General features: G+C 36.3%; 3 protein-coding genes across 6 annotated transcripts in view; all 3 read left to right on the top strand.

Annotated features, from left to right (window-relative positions):
• Positions 1-3,030: 3,030 nt before the first annotated feature.
• LOC111325084 (potassium voltage-gated channel protein Shal) lies at positions 3,031-16,244 on the top strand. Of its 2 annotated transcripts, XM_088759819.1 has the most exons (6): positions 3,031-4,607; positions 8,543-8,705; positions 9,045-9,122; positions 11,273-11,302; positions 11,964-12,065; positions 12,706-16,244. In XM_088759819.1, the coding sequence occupies exons 1-6, from the start codon at positions 3,517-3,519 to the stop codon at positions 13,150-13,152; spliced, it is 1,911 nt and encodes a 636-aa protein (XP_088615945.1). In that variant the 5' UTR covers positions 3,031-3,516; the 3' UTR covers positions 13,153-16,244. The 2 variants fall into 2 exon arrangements, with proteins under 2 accessions (XP_088615945.1, XP_022784547.2); XM_022928812.2 differs by lacking the exon at positions 11,273-11,302 and having other exon boundaries at positions 3,036-4,607.
• A 1,180-nt stretch (positions 16,245-17,424) lies between these two features.
• LOC148730563 (pituitary tumor-transforming gene 1 protein-interacting protein-like) lies at positions 17,425-18,954 on the top strand. The gene has a single exon (XM_088759830.1). It carries the CDS (start codon positions 17,788-17,790, stop codon positions 18,310-18,312), a length of 525 nt encoding a protein of 174 aa, XP_088615956.1. The 5' UTR covers positions 17,425-17,787; the 3' UTR covers positions 18,313-18,954.
• Positions 18,955-19,714: 760 nt separating this feature from the next.
• Positions 19,715-22,829, top strand: part of LOC111325101 (receptor-type tyrosine-protein phosphatase epsilon) — a 29,575-nt gene continuing 26,460 nt past the window's right edge. The window contains exon 1 of one of the 3 annotated variants that reach the window (XM_088759818.1): positions 19,715-20,033. In XM_088759818.1, the coding sequence (XP_088615944.1) occupies positions 19,886-20,033 (148 nt within the window). In that variant the 5' untranslated portion in view covers positions 19,715-19,885. The remainder of the gene's footprint in view (positions 20,034-22,829) is intronic. The other 2 variants (XM_022928833.2, XM_022928835.2) reach the window with 2 other exon arrangements.

The raw sequence follows: 22,829 nt of genomic DNA, 5'->3' as shown, positions 1-22,829 counted from the left end.
CCGCGTTAACAAAGCAAGGTATTCAGCGTGGAATTGCGAGTTGAAAATAAGGCTAAGTGATAACGTTTTAACTATAACTAAAGCTGCTTTTCTTTTTTTTTTTTTTATATACAAGAGTATATCACAGGAGTCAAGATATCTTGTATCAGAACATTTCTGAGTTTAATCAATTAGATGAATAATTAGGGAAATGAAAAGTCAAATGTGACCATGGCAAGAAATGATATGATTATTAATTGTCTCAACCGTGTCCACCTGCCGAGCTGTAAAACCTTCAATTTGGGATTAATTATCTCTAATGTAAATTTCACAGGATAGAGAAACCATTAAAAACCGCATGTTTTGGGTGCATTAATTTCACACCTACGCTTGTCGTCATCATGACGTCATAAAAAACAAACAAAACGAGAACAGGTAACTCAAATAATTGCAATTTTAACTATGAAGAATTTCTTTTTTTCAGCAAGGGTTGCCACTGAAATGAGTTCTAAATAAAAGTGGCAGTCAAGCGTCAACAACTGACATACTAATGCCAATCATGTAAAGTATTTTAATCGTTTTTGTTTGTTGACTGACTTCAATATTTCTGGTCACGTTCGAACCACATATTAGTTTTAAAAGCTACAAATTGCGACTCTTTATTATGCCAATTTGTTAAGAAGATAAAAAAACCTCATGAAAATGCATCGCTGTTCGCAAATAAGAAATCAGTCATGCGAGGTTTTAGGAATCATACATCAGTATTTTTGAACAGGCAAATTACAACGCAAAAGGGTGAATTGTTAAATTTTCAACTTTTGATAACTTCTTCTTTTCTATAGAGGTAATCGTTAAGCAGCTCATTAGGAGAGAAGCCATGAACGTAGAAACGTCCGTCAGTGTCAGACGCAGACTCGTCCATTGTGATCTAAATTAGCCCCCAAGGGTTTACTAGAAACCAAAAATGTAGGGCGTAGTGAAATAAACTGCGAAAGTCAAACTTGAAATATTTGATGCTTGCGAGTCGTTATTTAGACCTGTTTTCATAAAAATCCAAAGCTTTACTTAACACTCTAGCAAAAGGTGATGCGTTTATTGATGGATATTCTAATTTTCTTCCTCCACTGACAGAAATTACCGGCGTTCCTAGCTTGTGTTTTGATACGAAGGTATTAAAAACTTCCCTGAGCACATTTTTAACAACATCTTACGAAATGTCTCGGCTTACTTGATAAGCAAAAGTTTCAAGATTTCATCTTTAAAATGAACAATGAATTCTTAAAGAAAGGAACATAACATTTCAGCCCACTTTGGTGGTGAGGTACATAGGAACTTAAATGGTTTTTAAAATGAAAACAAGAACTGTCATTTTTGGTGATAAGGATCCGCCGTAAGAGTTGAATAGCTCCTGGTTTCTTGTTATTTCAGGTCTTTCGCCACAGAAGTCTTTGTTGTGGCATATTTGTAAAACCGATTAATACCTTTCGTTTTGTTTAAAGATTCTTATGCTAAATACATCTAAAAGTTTATGGGAGCAGGTGTGAACATTTCACTTCCGGTCGGTACTTGAGCTTTTTGTACCAGCGTCTCTGACACTAAACGAATTCAGGAACAGATCTACGTGTAAAAAGATCCGCAATGATTACTTTTTATGAGCCAAGGCTTTTTTCTGTTTTCTTTCCTTTCTGTACATTGACCGTAAGAACAAGAAATTAACCTAGTCTATTGTAAAACACCCATGCAGATGTCTTAGTCGTATGGGAGAGAGCAGCTTCCACGAGGATGGCCATAAAAACTTTTTGCGAGTGGATTTACTTTTCTTTTAAAATTTGCAAATTGACTTGTACCTTGAAAATGCCACCCAGAACGGCGGGGCACTTAGAAATACATAGACATGCAAGTCGCTCCAGAACCTTTCGAATGATAATTTTTCGTTTTACGCGAAAATGTCACCCAGAACGGTGGGGCACTTAGAAATACATAGACATGCTAGTCACTCCAGAACCTTTTGAATTATATTTTTCATTTTACGCGAAAATTAAAAGATGAAACTTTTTATGCGCCAATAAATGCGCAATATCAGTAATTTCAAAAGATGAAGAAGTTAATGTACGTGGCTCTAATTCTTGTTGCTGTTTGCAAAGCAAATTTATCACGGGCCATAAACCAGCAGAGGTGAACAAGCTGCTAATGTTAGTTTGCTGGGTAACTAAACATTGTCAGTAATGGAACCAAATTACTTTGAAGTCGTTGTAGACAATTACCGTCGTAGATAACGTTGGGTATCTTAACTGCTGGAAAGTCCAGTATATTGTTTACTTGCATCGCAAAAATTGAAACCATTGCGCTGAGTATTATTCTACAAAATCCAAGTGTGTCTTGAAAAGGAAATATTTTTTAACAATGGGTCGCTAAATAATGTTTCCACTGGCTTCCTCTAGGGGTTGATGATAAAATGCAATTCTGAGCTGTTTCAACATTATCCTGAAAAGGAGACGACTAAACAATAAAAGCTGTTCATGTAATGCTTCCTTTATTTTAAAATTCATTTACGACATAGTTGGGTTTGTAGGTTTTTCCATTATTTATAAGTACAGAAAACTAGGACGGCATCTTCGAAAGCGAAAACGAATCGAAATAAAGTTACAAAAGCGGAATCTCGTCCCTGTTTTTTTTTCGGAAGCCCTTCCAGAGGTTTCCTAAAACTTCGATTCTTTTATCACGGAAAAAGATGTTTTTTTCCCAGCATTTGATTACCGTAACGAGGAAAAAAATTTTAAAATACAAAATTTTTGCTTGCACCGTTTGCAAATTTGGCGCGAACGCTTGACAGGCGAACAATAAATGCCCTGTTGGTGTTTGATAAACTATCAATCAAACAGTCATCTTTCTCGAAATTCATTGGCTACTGACTTCAAATTTGTTTAATCCAATGCTAATTAACAATATCCTTTGCAATTAGGTATCTCTTATCAAAAACATATAAGAGGAATTTGGTATCACATCAATCCGTATGTGATGAAAAATTGTGCTTTCTTGCGTAGTTCGCTTTGTTTTCTGGCGACGGATGTAAGGCAATTAACAAAGGCCTCGATTGATAAAGCTGGTTCAATTTAATGCTCTATGTACTTCTCTTCTGAACAAAAGCTGAGGATTAAGACTAATTTCATGGTTCTTGGTTCTCAATACTCTACCGCAATTTGAGCCCGGTGCGCTGCAACATTTGATTGATTTTAAAGGCGATTTGTTTCTACATTTCGAAGGACCCGAGAAATCGAACGTTTGATCGAAATTACCATTCATCTGACAACCTGAAGCCAGACGCGTCCCAGGTGAATAATCAAGGTAGCGTTCGAACAAATGGTGCAAAATATATCGATGTCTCAATCAATCCGTGGATGCGCTGGCATAAATTAAAGTGGTTGTTTGTCAGCAGAGCGACAACATTATACACCTGTCTCTTAAGCTCAGAGTAGATGCGCGACTCACAAGTGAGCTTGGATCACTTCCTTCGATGTAAGGCCGTCGCAATCAATCATGGCCACCGATTTAGGAGCATGGCTGCCATTCGCGAGGGCGGCCGCTGTCGGTTTGGCTCCTTTAGCATCGTCTACGATGCCACCGCCGCCAGAATCGCCAAAAAACGACGAACGAGTCATCATCAATGTTAGTGGGAGGCGGTTCGAAACATGGCAAAATACGTTGGCGCGATTCCCGGAAACTCTGCTTGGAAGTGACGAAAAGGACTATTTTTTCGATTCGGAAACAAAAGAATACTTCTTTGATCGAGATCCGGACTTGTTCCGCCATGTCTTGAATTATTATCGCAACGGAAAGCTGCACTACCCGCGGGGAGAATGCGTTTCTTCCTTTGAAGACGAACTTTGTTTCTTCGGCATTTCTGAAGATGTAGTACACGATTGTTGTTGGGAGGATTTTCGTGAAAGAAAGAAAGAGTGTGAAGAAAGAATTTTCGAACCTGATAAACTGGAAGATGGTTCACAAAATGGGGAAGAAAACACTGATTCTACGATTCGCGAGAAGATGTGGACCGCTTTTCAAAATCCGCAAAGCTCGCGGCTAGCCACTTTGGCATACTACATCACAGGTTTCTTTATTGCAGTTAGTGTGATCAGCACTGTGGTAGAAACTCTTCCAACAGACGGTAACAAAACTTTCGGGCAGGCGAATGAAAATGTTTTTTTCTCGATGGAAACAGCTTGTGTTATAGTGTTTACTGTTGAGTATATGGCGCGCTTGTATGCAGCTCCTAACCGATTTAAGTTCGCTCGAGATCTAATGAGCATAATAGATGTGGTAGCTATATTACCTTTCTATGTTGGACTGTTTATGCCAAATAATTCTATAAGTGGAGCATTTGTGACCCTGAGAGTATTTAGGATCTTCAGAATATTCAAATTTTCAAGGCATTCGAGAGGACTCCGCATCTTGGGGTATACACTGAAGAGTTGCGCGTCCGAGCTGGGCTTCCTGTTGTTTTCGTTGTCGATGGCAGTGATAATTTTCGCGACTGTTATGTACTATGTAGAAAAAAATGTCAAGGAAACCAAGTTCACGAGTATTCCTGCGAGTTTTTGGTACACGATTGTTACAATGACGACACTAGGGTAAGTTCAATATTCTATTTCTACTGCTATGTTATCATAGATAATCCAAGAACATCTATAAAAGTTTGTTCAGAACATTTTATTGCCTTATCCTTGGAGAAATCTCTTCTGTGAGAGAACTTTCAAATTACTCTGAGAATTTACAGCTACCATGATTGATCGAAGATGCTTTTTGTTTTCGGTTTTATTTTTTCCATGGGACGTAATCGGGAAGTTTAATCAGAATGCAGTTATCAAGTATCTGACAGTTTTGTGCGACACAGAGTACGCCGTCGTCGGATAACTGAACGTGCATATTTATCACAGGCCAACAGAGATCTCCGCTTGATTCTGCTTCTAGTTAAACTTTTGTTTACATCCTAGCATTGGGTACGAACGAATGTTGAATTAACCGTAGAAAACATTAATTGTTATTCGCGTATGTGTATATTTCATTCCTTCTGCTTTTTGCCATTTCTTATTGATGTCTGTGCGATCCCAAACCAAGAATCTGCTGTTCTGTGCCATGAGCTACGCTTCAAGCCATTTTTCTCATCAGTTCTTACTTCTGCGGCGAGAGGAAGAAAATTCCTGTCGTTAAAAATTTAATAATAGAAGATTTTACGTTATTCTGATATGAATTGAGCTGGATACATTTACAACAACTATATTGCTATGTCTGCTGTAGGTGTATGTTTACACTTAATTCTCAAGTGGACGATTTCGGGTAACTACACAGTTTCCGTTTTTCTGGTAAAGAGAAACTTGAGCCAACATCACTCGGTGTATTTGTGGTCTTCAGCGTGATAAGGTTGCGATAATTCTTAAATGAATTAGGCTTACATCAATGTTTTTGCTGGAGACGTCTGCGTTATAAATCTGGAATTGAATTTTAACAACCTGAGAATCGGCCGTAAGGATATTCTAAAATTTTACTTATGTTCCTGTTGATTCACAATGTTGCGCGATCATTAGGAAGGTCTGTTTATCTTCCTGAAATAACTTAGTTGTTAGAAGTGGCCATACATAAAGTTAATTTTTTTGTGTTTTGTGGAACGACGAAGCCGTTCGCTTATAAAACGGCCAGACTTTGGGATCATGTAATAGCTGTTTCTCATGTAATAGCTCTTTCCTGGTTTCGTATTATTTTGAACGCCAGTCTTAACCCCCCGTGTAAAAATAACTGGGTTATGTCTTCCTCTGTTGCAAAGTATATGTATGAAATACTTGTGACACAAAGGGTGTGAGAATCAGAAGATTCAGGCTCCCTGGATGTGGTAAATTAATGAGGAATAGAGGAGAATTTACTTGGAAGAATTCAACAGCTGGTGGAAATTGTTTACACTCTAATAAAAATGCACAGTTCAGAAAAAAATTTTTCAGGTTTTTCTGTTGGATAGATATAAAACAAAGCAAATATAAACATGGTGTATTTCCTTTTCTAATAACAACTATGAGATTAGAGTAACTCTAGAAAGAATTTTCTGACCAGTTTCGTTCATTTGTTAACATGAAAATAAAAAGGAAGCATTGGCTGTTATGAGATCATTCTTGCATGAAATAGGAGTCAATGGAGCTTGTGAGTGTTTCCTTGAAAACTATACGGGAATTTTGTGTAATTAATGGTTTTTAAGTCACCATTAGACAACAGAAATGTAGTTAAATTATCTAGTTTCTTTTGTTCACCCTGCGTATCATTAGATCATAGCTTTGCATTTGTGACTTGTCGCAATTTTTCATTTTGAAACTTCACTGATCCATACAGTCCTTGAGTCTGTTAATGTTTTTATCTCATTTAGAATGCAGGGCTGGACAGTTCACCTTTATGAATATTTTATTGGCTGTGAATATTTCTTTATTATGGAAAGAGCAAGACATTTTCTCATTTCTTTTTGTTTTAAAGGTGATTATAAATATTGAAAGAAGCAATATCTTCGTTCATTCACAACTGTTTCACTCATGTTGTTTGTAATAATTTTACTTCAGAAAACATCTGTTTTATTGTTTTCTTTTTTGAACCAGCAACCACATATGTTAAATAGCCCGTAAAGTAATTATATTTATGTAAATTCAACCCATTTACCAATCAATTTATTTATTAAGAATTTTGTTCATGTTATATCAGTTCCTGCTTGTTCAATGCATACTGAAAAAGATTGTTTAGCTAATTTTGAAAACAATTTTCAGTTGTCAAAAGGATTTGTGAGTTTAGGTCTAGCTACTGGCCTAATAAATTCAACCACCTCTCTTTTGAAGATACTGAACAATATTTATTAGTCAGATGCTATATTTTCCTTCTATTTGCTTGCTGTTTGTGTCCAAATAAGGGTTTTACAAAGATTGATTTGGGACTCTGTTGCTATTTGTTTTCATCATTTGCTGCACAATTACTAACTGCATGTGGGAGTAAATTAGATTTTGTGATGTCAGGTTATGTCTTATCAGTTATTATGACATTATAGGGTAAATTTCACTAATTTGGCTTTATCTGATTATGTTAACCTAAATCAGTTCTGAGAGCATGTTAATCTCAAAAGTGGAGAAATGTCAATATTTGGAAATGAAGAGGTTTTTCTATCTTTGAGATAATTCAATAACACTGTGTCATTAATAGACTCACTTTGGTTGTAATGAATGAAAGCGACATTATATAATTTAAATTGCTCCATAAATCCATTTGTTATGCCTTTCTTTTTTTTTGTTTTGCTTTTTCAGTTAGGGAGGATCTAACAAAAGGACACTGTCTAGGAAATGTCATACTTAAATTAAATTCTCAGTTAGTAAAGAAAGCTTTAATTTTCACTTATCATAATGCTTCCTTTTCATGGGCTGTTTATGGACCAATTTTTTGCAATTATGATTATAACTTAATGCCCTTTGATTAACTACAAATTGTTTTTGTCGTTGCATATCTCAAAAGTCTAGTATTATCGTGGGGATTGCCAATAATGGCTGTTTGGCAAATATGAAAAGTGATAAGTTTTTGTACAAACCCTTAGAATTCTCCAAATTAAATTCATGTTCAATGCTCTGTTGGCACAAAGGGTCAGGTCTAACTAGAGTGAATTCAAATGTAGCATTCTCCAACTTCTAATGGCAGTGACATCAAACTAATATCCTTTGATCAAAACTTTACTGATTGCCACATACATAAATCACAAACCCATCTCGCTCTTAAAAGATAAAGAAAAAATACTGTGCTAATTACTATGCAAGAATGGATCTTTTTCCATTTTGGTTGCTACCTGCACTTCTTAAGCAGGCTTTAATAATTGCAATGGATGAAGTATTTCTTGTTGAAGCCATATCTCTATGAGTCACAGACTTTAAAATAAAGGTAGTGCTGAGATTCATCAAAAGAAGAATGGTTAGATGGACCAAGAAAAAGTTGTTTAATCCTGTCATTGTGTGTGCCAAACTAGACCAGGGGACCAAAGTAATTTTGTGTCCTACTTAAATTTTACCCACTGACTTGGGTAACAAGACAGCATAACAGTTAAAAGAACCAGTTCAAGAGGAAATGCTCACTCTGTAGCACAGAGGTACAGAGGCAATTCACATCAGAACAAAGTTAAAGTTAAACTATTTCTCCTAATTAAATAAGATAGCAAGGATATGAAAGGCAAAAGGAATTGTTTTGGAATCAAAGATGCATCATTCATGTTTTTTTCCATGAAATTTGATGTAGCAGCACATATTTAATTAAGGTACACAGCAATGTTGTTTTCTTTTAAACGCATGCTAATTCCTGTTAATAGGCTAAGGGGAATGTGCTGCATTTAAGTGACTGAATTGACTATATTGAGGTTGCATTTTCAATTGAGTTACTGGAATGGGATCATACATTTTTGAGATTTTGGGGGTAAGAAAATCAAGTAAGAAGAGATTTAAACATAGGAGGATGTTTGTTTATTCTCCTTTGATCATAAATTTTTAACATTATTTTCTGTTTCCAGTTATGGTGACATGGTACCGCAAACTACCTCTGGGAAGATTGTGGGTAGCCTGTGTTCACTCAGTGGTGTTCTTGTGATTGCCCTGCCTGTTCCAGTCATTGTGTCTAATTTTAGTAGGATTTATTTGCAAAACCAAAGAGCAGATAAGCGTAAAGCTCATAAGGTAACAAATAGATTTGTTATGCTTTTTTATAGAGAAACTTACAATGCAGAGCTGTGTACAGTATTAAGCAGACTAGTAATGATGATAAAGAAGGGTGTCAATTAGGAGTTGATCTAATGCCAAATTCTCCATTCAAACATTACAAGAATTGTATGGTAGACAGTAAAGAGAATTACCAATGAGATTTTAAAAGTGAAAGGGTTAAACTGTGCCAAGGGTTTGTTACTGGACTAGTCAGTAAAAACAGTTGTATATTGTTGTTTATTAAGTATATATTCAGATGCCAATTCTCTTCTGTTACATGAGTAATCCAACCAGTTCCAATTTCTTTTCTTTCAGAAAGCACGTGTGTCCATTTCCAAGACAATGGCGGGTACAGCTTTGGTCTCCCCTCCTGACAAAGAAAATGTACCACTGGTAAGTTAACCATTTGAACAATTAATTTTGGCTGATTGAACTCTATCGATATAATTATAATTTTTTTTTTGTTTTAAGAAATTATTTCTATGAGATGACCCTCTTTAAATGTTATCTTCAGAAGAGTTGTCTATTTTAAGTTACTCATGTTCTTCATTTAATGCTACAACATTAGGAAAAACAACAGGAAAGTAGAGGTTGCAGTGAATGTTTTAGGCATTCCTTTAGTTAAAGAAATTGATGCCACTAGGCTGGGAAGAGAAAAGAAGGAAAGCGTGTTATCAGGAACCATAAAAATATGACATAATGGAGGCATTTGAAAGTCACAACTATCAATCTATTAATTGTGGTTTGACAAAATAAAATATTTGGTTATTCACTTGCTTATAATGGTTGTGATGTGCCTTGAGAATTAGAAAATATCATCATAAATTTTTAGAGCAAAGATGCCAATGAAAACATATTTGTGTTTCCATTGCTTGGAAAATATAAGTGGTTGGCCCTTTCCAGAGTTCTATCTGGATGATAAAAAAGTGTTCCATATTTCGTTACTGAATGGGTATACTCATTATGAAACAGATGTGTCTGAAGTGTCATCTGAAAGAAATCCGTGTGAACCTCAAATACCAGTAGACCAGGATTTATCTCTATTTTGCAGTGAGATTCGCCCTTCAAAGTGAAACTTTTATCGCACATATTTCGAAAATGGCAGGTTTTCCAATTGTCGAATTTTGCAAATAGGCTACTAAAACAATAATCTTTTAGATGGGAGGAAATAAAAGTATTCGGATAAGGTTGAGGAGTTAGCCTCCGGTACCACCTTAAATCAATAGCAAATTTGAAACAAAATAGAAATGTGCTTTATTTTAAGTTTTATTGTTTTGCTTTCTATAAAATTACTGAGTTAAAACATACATGTGATTGTCATTTCTAACACTTTTCCGTATATTCCTCAAATAAATGTTGTAGCATTTGTGGTGACCAAAATCTAAATTCTCAAGTTCAAGGGTGTGTTGCTCCAAAACACGGTTAACGAGGTGTTTGGGACTATTTTACTGATCAAAACAACAAACCAAAGTTGACTGTTTGCACGAATCTTTATTCTTGAAAGACCACGAACTGTGACAATTTGTGCTTGGAGTTTTGTTTGTAAGACATGATTATCGAATCGGGTTACATAAGGTAATGTCACGCCATGCAGCCACGTGCTGACAGCGGACACCGTTCAGGTATATAAACTTTGCACGCACGAGACATCAGGTCTTTTGTTTTGCTAAGCATGTGCTGCTAGCTGTGGTTTTGATTGCCAAATAAAAGCTGTTTTCAAAGCCTCAACCTCTGCGTCTTACATGGTGGCAGTGGTGGCGACGAAAATAACGATTATTTTCACAGTCAATCAATCTATCAAACAATTGATCATAAACTGAAACAACAATACAATGAAGTTCTATCAATCTAATGAAAAGCCGCAGAATACATAATCAAAGAATTGCATGTCAAATACTGGGCTCTAATGTCTATAACGAGATTAACACTACAAGTAAAACAGAACAAAAGTTTCGAATCAAATTAAACACGAAGGCACGCTATAAAAGGAGCCTAAGGTCCCACTGGACCATTTGTCAATCAAACGTCATGTGATGTAGAACTCGTAGAGTCAAGTCAGCTTGAGCTACAGCTACTCCAAAGCAGTGAACAGCAGGCGCATTCCTCAAAATTGTTTTATGTCTTCATCACAAGACAAGAATTTTTCAGGTTTGTATTTCCTTTTTCTGATGGAAACTGTCTTTATTTGTGGTGGTAAATTTGAGATTGAAGTTGGTGGTTCGCATGTTACCTCATGCCACTATGCTGGTGGAAGTAAACAGTAGATATCTCATTAGCTCCTTTTGTTCGTCTACCAGCATTTAAATTTGACCCGCACACATCAACGGTGAGTGACAAATTAGCCTAGGTCTTCCCAGGGAAGACTTCCTTATATAGCGCACCTTTGTGTTTAAAAGAATTTTGGTGGCTGGTAAACAGCCCATTGTTTCATCTAAATGATGGGCATTCACTGACTTGCATTTGGCACGAATTTGGCCTTTAAGTCTTAAATCCATAGTGATTATTGCAATATTTGTTTTTATATTGTCGCCCAACACTGAAAGGACTGGAAAGGAAAAAACAAAGTTACAAAGGTACTCACATATCGTTCCAGCTTGTGCCAGAGGTTGAGAAAACAAAAGGGTGAAAGTTTACCAAGACTATTCAAAACTTACGAAGAACTGATTAAAGGGACGCCAAACTTGTCTTTTATATGCGCGTGGTGATGCTCAAAGGTCCGATTACAAAACCAATAGAAATACAGAAAAACAGATAAGCATTGTAACTATGTGGCTATGTAGGATCATTCTGAAATTAGTGAACTAATCAATAATCAATCAAAAAATGAGCCTTCTGGCTAATGTCCTTAACAAATGTGTGGGCTTCTAATGTTGGGTGTGGTATTTTTTGGTAGCTTTGGCTTTATCTGGGGCATTTAATTGAGGTGGGGAGGTCAATTATTTAATCAGTTATTATTTTCGGAGCTGTGTTGGGATTTGTAGTTTTGACTAGTTTGTGGATTGGCTTTGTGGTAATTGCATAAAAAAATCTTTGGCTTTTCAGTTTGCATGTTTTTTTCTATTTTAAGTGTGTTAGGGTTTTTTGATTTGGCCTCTGGTTTCTAAATAGCTAAGAGGCTCTGTTCTATGAGAGTACAGATATTATAAACTGGTTGAGCCTCTTCTCAAAGCTTTACCATCTCTCTATCCATAGGAAACTGTGTAATTTAGTTATTTCACTGTTTATTTTTCCTAGGGTGCTGGCCTAGAGTTGACGCAAATTCCAGTCAGCAATAAAGAGAAAAACTATCTTGATGAACAGCATACTCATCTACTTCAGTGCCTGGAAAAGGCTACGGTATGTATTAAAGCCTGTCAACCTTCCACACCCCAACAGCAGTATTTATACTCTCCAAACTTTTCTCCATAATTATATTTCCTTTGTTACGGACAAGGAGAATTTGTTTAACAATCAAAGCTTCTCCTGTTTTTAATCTTTCCTTTACTCTGACTTGTGATCTTAATGAATGACTCGGTAGTTTTACTCTTAGGGTTCAAATGGTAAAACAGTGGTAGGAGTATCATGTAAAGCTTTAACTGTAAAAAGTCCAATATCATGGTCTTTTTTTTATTTGCCAATCTAGTGAATTCAGGAAATTATTGCATGAACTTCAGTTGCATAAACTGTGAATGGTTCCTGTGGATTTTTTACATGTAGACCCTTTCTTCTGAGCCATTTGCTTATGAATGTGAAGTCTTTATCTTGAAAAACCTCCATATTTAAAGATAGAACACTTGTATTCCACTGGAAAGACTTGATACTTCCTGTTCAACCCCCCAGCCAGGGAAGGTTGGAATACCCTACTTCCCTGGCACAGATGATGGTCATTTGCCTGTGGGTTAATTGCCTTGGGAGGTGGAGCAATGTTGAAGCTCTTAATTGATCAGCACATAGTAAAATCAAAAGTGTTCATTTTTGTTTGGCTGATGTCTTTCAGGCTCGGCAATTTGTTGAAATGGAGTACTCATACAAAGGGGAACCAGTGAGGAAGACTCCCAAGTTGTCAACTCCTATTTGTACTCCATCCGGTTCACCAATTTCCTCATCTGTTTCACTAGCAGCAGTTTGTGACAATGCCTGCTACAACCGAAACAGCTACACGGGGAAATGCATGAAGAGAACAAGATCTTTCTCAGAACCAGCCCATCAACATGAAAATGCTTTTTTCCCAGATCACATGGAAATGAATGATGTTAAAAGCAAGAACAAAGTGAATTCTAAACCACACAATGATAAACAACCAATGAATGCAGTCACCATGTCAGCTATTGTGACCCTCCCAGATTGTGAAACTGTGGCAGTTCCTAACAATATTCACGAGGGAGGTGCCCATTGCAGATATGAAAATTGTAACAATCGTAAAGGGTCCCATACAGTTATTTAAATCATTAAGTGAAATGAAATTCCAAAGTGAATTAGGTAGCTTGTAAGGTAAATATTAGCAAGAAGTTGTTCCCAATCAACTTCGTTAGGTATGATGATGATAATGATGATGATGATGAATGAGAAGTTTTGCTCCCCTTCTGGCCTTACAGCATATTTACTTACAAAGAGACTCAAAATTATTACAAATGTTAGTTGGAAATTTCCTGGATATTTAAAAAAAAAAAAAAAAAACAGTTTGTTATTGTTTCCTACAGCTGCAAATATTGATATTTAAAATGACTTGTTTTTTAGAGTGGTGTTTGAGTGCCACAAAATTCAGCAGCAGCTTTAAACGATTTGTCCATCTTTTTCAAATGGAAACTTTTGGTGAGCTTTTTACCAAATTCAACAAAGTCTCATTTAAAACCAGAATGTGCAGTGCGCATTTCTTGCTACAGGTGCGCAGTGGTCAATAGTATTTAAACAAAAGTCGAGTTCAAAAGACATATTTTCTACAAAGTCATTGGATTATGAGACTATTTATAAGCACAGATTATCAAGAATGAAAAAGATCACAGATGTCAAAAGATTGGCCTGGCTTCACCCAGCTGTGGTCATGGCTGAGTTATGGAATATTTCAACTGATAAGTGAAAACATCTCTCATCAGCTCAACATCAGAATTGTGGTGTAGTTCAAGGAGATGCTAGTGTGGCAAATATGGAAACATGAACAATTATATGGATCTAAAAAGAACTGAATACAGGATGTACAATTGTTGTGTCATCAGGACCATCTATGGAAACTGTGAATGTTTGTACTGAACAAGAGTTTACCTCTCAGAGCAAACATGTTCCACTAGGTGGCAGCTGTTTTCAGGGTCTGTAGTTCAGAAGAGTGTGGCACAGTCATAGATGTAGTGAGAAGGAGATACCTAGCTTCTCTCTTTCATTGTTATTATGAACTGATTATTGCACAAGAAACTTCATCAGCTGTATACATGGCAGGCTGCTCACAAGACAAAATGCAATGTAACATGCAGATCAAGGCTAGACAGATGCGTTTTTCATTAAGCCTTCAAGGCAAGTTACTCTGTAATTTCTATACAAGGTGTCAGACATGGTGAGTGCCTCAAATTCATCAGAGAATTGAAGTAACAAGGCCAGTGGCTTAAGTTTCAAGATCTGATCATAATGGTGTTTGTAACTTAAGAACTGGAAACTTTAGGACTGCTTCGTTATAATCTCTTCGCAATTTAGGCATGTAGCAATAGACTTCATATAGTCCAGTGACCATGCACTTGCAGATAGGAAACAAAGTTTTGCTGTCTTCAAGTGAGGGACATGAAAGACAGAGGGTATGCATGTTGCAGTAAGGAAAGGGTGAAATTAATCATATTTATATGTCAAGGTACTTCTAGTAGCTGTTTAATTTTCTGTCTTGCTTTAGATGGAGCAGGGCAGAGCTTTTCATTTTTGCTCTTTTCCTTTTTCAGCATATAATTAAATTACTTTTAGTGGTACTTTGTTAATATGCAAGGGGCTGTGTGTATATCAATTTTTTAAGTTGCATAAAAGTACATAATTTGCAGTGATCAGTTTGGTTTTTTTTTTTTCAATCACATTCATGCAGTCATTTAATGACTCTAATCTTTAGTCTTAATCGTGTGTATAATAATGTATTATTCAGTTGCAAGTGCTGTGACTAGATAAGGGTATCATATATTTATCACCAAGGAATAACTGATGAATTATTATGAAATAATTTGAGGTGTTCGTCTTGAGAGAGTTTACTTTTAGAAAGAACAGAGGAATGGATTTAACCCTTTACCTTCCAAGATCTGACTTTTAATTCTCACCTCTAATTGCACACATTTCCTTGTAAATAAGTAAAGAGAATTTGGTGTGAGATCAAGATAACTTCTACCTGATACATTTGAGTAATCTTATTACCTGTTTACCTGTATCATGCAGAGAAATTATATGTTAATCTTTTCTGGGAGTCAGAGGGTTAAACAAGAAGGACTTGTTGCAGAAGGGAATATTTATTGCCTCTTGTCTTACAATTTTGTTCCACTGTTGTGAGACAAGTTGCTTTATTGCCATTTGTCAGTCACTTATAGAGTCAGAGTCATTTGCCAGAGTCACTTATAGTCATTAGTACTTCTGAATTTATTGACGTGTTTTATTTATTTATTTATTTATTCATTGTCGACATATTATTTGTGGCTAAGTGTGTCCCTTTCCTCCTTGGAGATCTTACTTTCTATAAAATTTCATCTGATGTTCAAACATTATTTTAGCTGCCTTTAATGATTGCTGCAATTTCACAAATTGGTTTCTTTTCTGTTTTAGGTTGATTCCTAAAATGTCGGCAAACAGGTTTTGCATGAATTGAATTTGTTATTGAAGCAAAATTTCAATTTTTTTAGTGATCATTGTATTTAAGAATAAATGTTAGCCTGTGGGTTTTGGTATGTTTTACGTTGTAAAAAAAATAAATGTTACTGTTGGACTGGGTAGAACTTATTAGGAAAGAGAACTCCTTAAAAAATTACTCTAAGAAGAAGTCAGTTTGCAAGATAAGGTTCCTCCAAGGAAATGGAAGGTGGTTAATGTCTACTGCAGGCAGTTACTGATCTTTAAGTTATAACTTCAAAAGAAGGCATTTTTGTTTTTTGAGGGCAGATTTGTAAAGTCAGCTCTTCTTTTTCAATGAAATTTGCACTTCTGATTGGCGTACTAGAATGTCTTGATTTAGCTATTATGTCAGCCTTTCATTTTTATGTGTATATGTTGCATGCCTTACCCTTAGAGTTACCATGAAATGTAAATTGTTCAAAGTATGAAATTTAACCCTCAGCAGCAAACATCATAGAGTTTTCTTTTCGGCTCAACGTATATTTATATATATATATATATTTATATACAATATGTAATTAAGATGAGTTTATGCATGGTCACCAGTTTAACAATAGTCCCAGAGTTATATGATTTTACAATGTGAAAGTATTATTTAAGTTTTCCCATTTGCAGCATTTGTTATTAGGTAATATTTATGTCAGGAATTGAGTAAAATGTACCTTGACAATAAACTTAAAAGAAGAAAAAGAAGTGGTCCTAGTCTTTTGACCAACTTGCAAATATGATGTCACTAGTACTTGTTGCTTCAACACCGGAAAACCAAAGCTTCATAAGATGGCAGCGGGTCATCTTATGGGGGGGGGGGGGGGGTTTGCATCCCTTACACTACTCTCTAGATTTGCCTCAGATCTACAGTTTTTTTTCTCTTGAGGAATAGTTGGAGATGAAGAGTATTAAGAGCATTGTCAGCAAGTCTTAGGCAGTAATGTACAATTATGGTTTCCTTTGAGTCCAAAGAGCCCTCATTTACCCCCAGTATACAATTTTCATACATCTCCCTCCACTGAATTTTGATCAGCGATAAAAGCATATGACCTCAAGGATTCTAAAATCCTTCTCCTCACGAGATTTCACCCCTTAGGCCCAGTTCAAACGTCGAATTTCACACGTGCCGAACTAATTAACTCCTATTTTAGTCAACTAAAATAGTTTAAAACTGCATTTGATTCAAACGTCGAAATTAACTCTGTTCGCTGTCAATATTCTCAGCCACACTACTTTAGACTAGGGTACATTGTGTTTTGTTTTTAAGTTTGCCGAAAAGAATGAAAGATGGATTGTGGTATTCTGTCTTCTTTATTTTACATTGTAAACAGTCCCTCTAAAAATCCTCTTTCATTGTGATATTAAAAAAAAAAGAAGCAAAACAAATAAAGAAGAAGAAAGAGAAAAAAAAGGAACAAGCACCGGAAGTAAACAAGACAAAAAGAGAAATGAAGCAAATAAAAACAAACCGCCAAAATTTATGAGAAAAATAACCGTGTGGTCCAGGATCCAAGGGATGACAAACATCTTCATTTGAATTGCAAATTTTCTCGAGAAAAGCGACCTTTTTTTCTCTTTTCATTTAATTGAAATTCACTTCAATTAACTTACAGCCTGCTGGTATTTCACGTTCCTTCAACAACTCAAGCGTTTAAGAACTACTTGGGTGGAGAGGGTAGGGCATATTTTGATTTTGCTGTTGTTCAGCTTCTTTTCACAATTTCTATTATTCTACCAAATCATAAAGTAAAAATTAATTTTTATAAGAAAGGTAGAAAGGTGAAAATCACTACCTTTCAGCAAGTTTTGTTTGATAATTGCCTTTATGTTTCTCCCTACCGCTGGCAATAAATTATATGTTTTTAATTGAATTTGTGACGTAGGTGGTGCGTGCTTTCAGTTGCACTTTTGATATCTGTCGCGAGGCGCCGTGATAAATTCCTCTCGTTCAGAATTTCTACGACTCTGGGACCAATACAGCACATTTCTCTGGAGAGAGAAGTTGTTAAAGGGATCGACGATAGTCTTTACCGAGCTACAGCTTAAAAAGGCTTTTGCAGCAACGAATCTCGTAGATTTCTCAGGGACTAAGTAAACATTAGTCGAGTGACGGGGATAATATCTTACGTTTGGAGTTGAAAAATCACCGTAATTCATCGAGTAAAACGAGTCGTATTGGACAGAGTGGAGTAGAGACGATAGATAGAAAAGAATAGAAGATTGTCGTGAGAAAGCTTCAACCTTGACCATGAAGATAGACAAGTGCGTGTTCATTTCATTGTGGGCGATTGCGTTTGTTGTTTGTTTCACCTTACCACATTCGGCAGTCGCGGAAGATTGCACGAGTTTCAACAAATCTTGTAGCGATTGCACTGGGCATTCGCAATGTTACTGGTGTTCTTCAACAGAGGCATGTACCAACTATCCTGGATGGACGAAAATTGTTCCTCGAGATTGCCCAAGCAGGGAGTGGTTTTATGGCCAGTGTCGAGTATCAGGACAAGTCCTTATCATTTTAGTCCCTTCGTTGGTCGCCGTCTTCTTGTTGTTTCTCGGATGTTGTATCTACTGTTGTTGTTGTCGCCAGTGCAACAAATGCAGGAAAAAGCGAATGGATAAAGAGGACGCAAAATTGAAGCGCAAAAGAGAAGAAATGACGGCCCTTCATGCTCAGAAACGAAGCGAGAGGGAAGTCAAGAGAGATGAAATCAGAAAGAAGTACGGCCTTCGCCCCGGATCGTCCGGTTATCAGCGAATTGAGGACAATCCTTGAATTCATCGCTCTGGAATTTTTGGTGAACTATTAAGTCATTGTTATCATTATAAGAAGACTTGAGAATGCACTTTTTTGTGAAGAAACATAGAAGAAATATACTTTCTATCAGACAGCTACGAAAAGAGAAATCATAAAATTGAGTATATTTTTGTAGCTATTTGTGCGTTAATTATATTGCTTAACATGTTAAAAAGTGAAATCTGTGCATGTCTTATTTTCTTAGTCTCTTTGCATCTGTGTAATTCGCTTCTAGGTAGTTCATCGCATATTTTTTAAAATTAAATATCTGGTTTTTTAACATTTTTCCCACACGAAGTACCCGTTTCTGCATGGGTGAACTTAAAATTTCCTGTTTTATAATTAGCATGTATTTCGTTGTTCTCGCTGAAGCCAACAAATACTTTGGTCTATTCAATTTCACAGCCCTTTGTTCTTCCTCTAATGTATTTCGATTTGTTCTTCTTGATTTTATTAAATCTGATATTACTGATTTTTATATAAATCAATTTTTTGAGGGAGTCTATGACTTTTGTGTGTGAATATTAATTAAGTTTAAAAAGCGAATTGAACAAGTTGTTTGCAGTTACATGTTTTTAGTTGATGTAAAGCAAGCATAAACTTTGTACATGTAATTCCGAATTCTTTCTTGTCATTTATTTTCAACTAAAAAGCTGTCCAGCAGAATTGCTACGGAGGGGTACAATTCCTTTTAGGGGGTGCTAGTGAGTTTGGGAGAAATCTTTAAGAATAAAAGATTTGAACATTTAACAAAACAAAAAAATTGGCAAAGAGAAACAGAAGAAAAGAGCAGCAACAATATTTTCTTGAAACATCAAATAAACTGCTCAAGCATCTTTTTTTGTGAATGAAAAGCTTGCAACAGACTGAAAGTTACCCAAAAACGATGCGTTTAATTTCTTAAAGGATGAACTCAGTGTAGGTTTCTTTGTTCTGAAAAACTTCTCCACCCCTCCATATGTTGCTGGCGGTGTGCAAAATTTGATAAAACTTTTTTGTCTGGGTGCAGTGGAGGAAAAAAAAAATCTGATTTGAGGGTCAGTGTAAATGGTAATGAGAAAAGAAAGGACTGGACACTGCAATCTTTAGACCAAAGATAAGTCGATGACTATTTGGGTGGTACAATGTCATAATGAAACATTCTATCCAAGTAAGGCTGGGAAATATCTCTGAGAAGTACTATTTTAACGTCATAAACCTAGTAAATGGCATTTTACATACCTTATCTCCTCGTGCAACAGAATTGAAAGTGGAGAATTTTCTCTTAATTCGAATGGGGATAACTAGTTTTGAACTTTGCCGAATCAAACAAATTTGCTTACAATTTAGACAAAAAGCCCGTCACAACAGAATTACTCATTCAGTCACTTGACATTATTGTGTCACGTGACTTTAAGAAGATGGCGGCAGGCGGTAGAGGAAGTGAAGGAGGCTGCTGAAGTGAAGCTCCAAAGAATGCGGCACAGTTTGATCAGTTTTCCCTGCTTCTTTAAGTAGTTCATCGATATGGTCTGTGTGATATCATTTTGATAAAATCTTTGAAGAAAGAGCGATGTCTGGACTAGTTGTGGCTTCAACTCGCGTGAAACGACTGGATGGCTTCAGCGCGAAGCAACCTGTCAAGTTTATACCAGTGAACTTAGTAAATCTTTTTATGTTGTTGTGGCTGTTTGTGGGTAGTCTTAACGCAGATCCCGAAGGTAAGATATTTAGAACCCTTTTAAATGAAATTGTTTACTTTCTTTCACGTTTCCGCCACCGTGGTTGACTCTGAATGATCAGTTTTGTTCAAGTAAGCTGCGAGTTTCCGTGATAAGTCAAGAGTCAGTCAAGTAAATTGTTTATTTGATATCTTGACCCCAGTTGATCATGTTAATGTTTCAATCTATCTTTTTGTTTTTCCCCCTTCATGTACGTTTTATTTAACATGAGAACAGGGACACAATATGTCTCATAAGAACGTTTCGTGTTGCTACACGAAATATGTAAAACTGTTCATCAATGATGTAGAATCATTTTCAACTTTTGTCAGTCCGGACGAGAGCTAAATCCCTTTTTCAAGTCGCGAAGTAAATCAGGAGATTTTTTTGCCATACTACTCTAGAAGATTATGAGAACTTTACCAAAACCACCTTCCAATGCCTTTACTTTCCCTCAAATCTGCATGATAAATATTCTATGATTCTGTGGTTTACTAAGAAATGGATCAATCTGCGGTGTTTTATATTCTTTTGTTTTTATCTTTGTCTTGAGAGGCTTTTTGTTGATAAGTCATGCCATGGAATTGATGTAGTTGTAAAAAATGTACTTCTGGATTACAGTACAATTATACTTAGTGCTGAATTATTCTTATCTGAAATTATGATATCAGTGTTTCAATGCCCACCTGCTTTGTTCTTTCTTCAGTTGTAGGATCTACTCAATTTGTTAAGCAGGTGGCATTCCAATGTTCCACTTGGCAACATGTTAACTCACCCTCGAATAAATGAAATTGTGTGGTGCTTGAAAAGAATAGATTATGTGTGAATTTTGCACATTTCTTGTTTGTAAATTGCTTTTTTCATGGCACAGATGATGACTGCAGACAAATTTGCATGCTTTTTTAGGATAGTGGAAGTTATAACTTTTTCAACTTATTGTAAAATTCATATCCTGTTTATATTATGGGAGCTTCAAATTAAAGGAGCTTTGATGTAACAGAGCCCAGTCACCTAAATATATCTACACTGTAGCATTGAGATCAAAACCTAGCCCCACACCCCCTCCCTCCCTTCCTTCCTCCAACCCTCCCTCACTAGGCAGGCTATGGGTTCAATGGAGATACAATTAGAGATACATTTTCCAATGTTTTAGGGCAAAAACTAACATGCTTTGGTAATCATTTCTGTAAATCATGATTTATACATAATTAATAATAAATTACAATGTGATTTGTTTTTATCAAATGAGTCAATAATGTAATTGGCCACTGTAAAGACTTCCTAAAGTTGATTTTTTGAGTGTTAGTCCTTTGTCAGATGTGCTCTGACAGCAGGTCAGTCTGCCTGCTGTCTTGTCCTGAATGAAAACAGTTTGTGTTAACCCTTTAACTCCCAAGATCTGATAAGAAATTCTCCTTACTGTCTATCATACATTTTTTATGATGTTGGTTTGGAGAATTTGGCATATAGGGTAAGATGTAGACTGGACTGGACTGGAGTATCTTTTGGACCATTTTTTTGGACCATTTTTGGACCATTTTATTAGGGGGGAAACACACCATTAGTACCCAGGGAGGGGTGGGTGCAGTCTATAAGTACTGAGGGAGGGGTGGGAGACAGACTGTTATTACGCAGGGAGGGGGCAGGAGGTGGTTGTAATTGTAAACACTACTGGTTAATGGAGCTTTAACTTGATTGTACAAATTTATTTTAATCGGTCTTAAACTGGTTGCTATAATTATGGAATACGAGTGTTTTGATTTCCTGCCATTCAGTCTTGATGTTCAGGTTTAGATCTCCTCAAATTATTGCTTTGCCTTGATAGAACACAAGCAGGCGAAGCCTTTCAACATTTTTTGCCGCTTTTTCTCAAGGCAGTGATTGATATCGCCGAGGAACGTGGTACACCGCGACTTGAAACCAGAGAATGTCTATTTTGCTAGCCATATATGGTTTGTCCCACGCTCAACATTGGATGTCTGTGCATGAACCAATGTTCTCTTTGAAATGTCGCTGGAAAACGAATTTTTCGAGGTTTTCATTTTCAAGGTCTGCATTCTTGAGGTCTGCATTCTTGAGGTCTGCATTTTCAAGGTCTACGGTCTGCACTCTGTGGTCTGCATTTTCAAGGTCTGTGTTTTTGAGACACCAGAGAGAAGGTTGCTTTGTACGACTGTACCAACAATGATCTTATATAGTAAATGTTTAAACGTTAAAATTGCCATAGCGCTTGTGAATTCTATATGCGGCTAAGTCAAGGGCTAAGGACTGGAAATTCTGTGATCTTGTCTGATAACATCAGTGACAAAGGAAGATAGATAAATCTGGTAATTACATACTGTATATGCAAAGCGAGACTGATAGTGCACAAGTTGCCTCAAAAGGTACACGCATAACCTATGCCAGACTGTCAACTCAGTAGTGGAGAATCGTAAACTTGATATTTTCAATGAAAATTAAAGTCCATTGTTTATGTGGCAGTTTTGCTTTGGCATGACAAATAAATTAAAGAAATGCCATGGCCCAGCACAAAAATTTTGATGTACAAAAAGTCAGTCGAAAAACCGATCATAATAATTTGCACGATCAAGTAAAAGCTCCATCAACCAGTAGTGTTTACAATTACAACCACCTCTCATCCTCCCTGGGTAATAACACTCTGCCTCCCACCCCTCCCTCAGTACTTATAGACTGCACCCACCCCTCTCTGAGTACTAATGGTGTGCTTCCCTGTTACAAAATGGTCCAAAAAAGGGTCCAAAAAATGGTCCTAAAAATGGTCCAAAAAATAGTCCA

Source organism: Stylophora pistillata, chromosome 5 (assembly GCF_964205215.1).
Source record: "Stylophora pistillata chromosome 5, jaStyPist1.2, whole genome shotgun sequence".
Taxonomy (NCBI): domain Eukaryota; kingdom Metazoa; phylum Cnidaria; class Anthozoa; order Scleractinia; family Pocilloporidae; genus Stylophora; species Stylophora pistillata.
Note: the sequence above shows the minus strand (reverse complement) of the source record. Positions and strands in the feature narration are given on the sequence as shown.

What these genes read in the sequence shown, in the direction of transcription:
- LOC111325084 (XM_088759819.1), top strand. Translation starts at nt 3,517, where the DNA reads ATGGCCACCGATTTAGGAGCATGGCTGCCATTCGCGAGGGCGGCCGCT. An exon ending in GTTACAATGACGACACTAGG is followed by an intron (nt 4,608 to 8,542) that starts GTAAGTTCAATA and finishes TTCTGTTTCCAG; the next exon opens with TTATGGTGACATGGTACCGC. An exon ending in AGTGCCTGGAAAAGGCTACG is followed by an intron (nt 12,066 to 12,705) that starts GTATGTATTAAA and finishes GATGTCTTTCAG; the next exon opens with GCTCGGCAATTTGTTGAAAT.
- LOC148730563 (XM_088759830.1), top strand. Translation starts at nt 17,788, where the DNA reads ATGAAGATAGACAAGTGCGTGTTCATTTCATTGTGGGCGATTGCGTTT.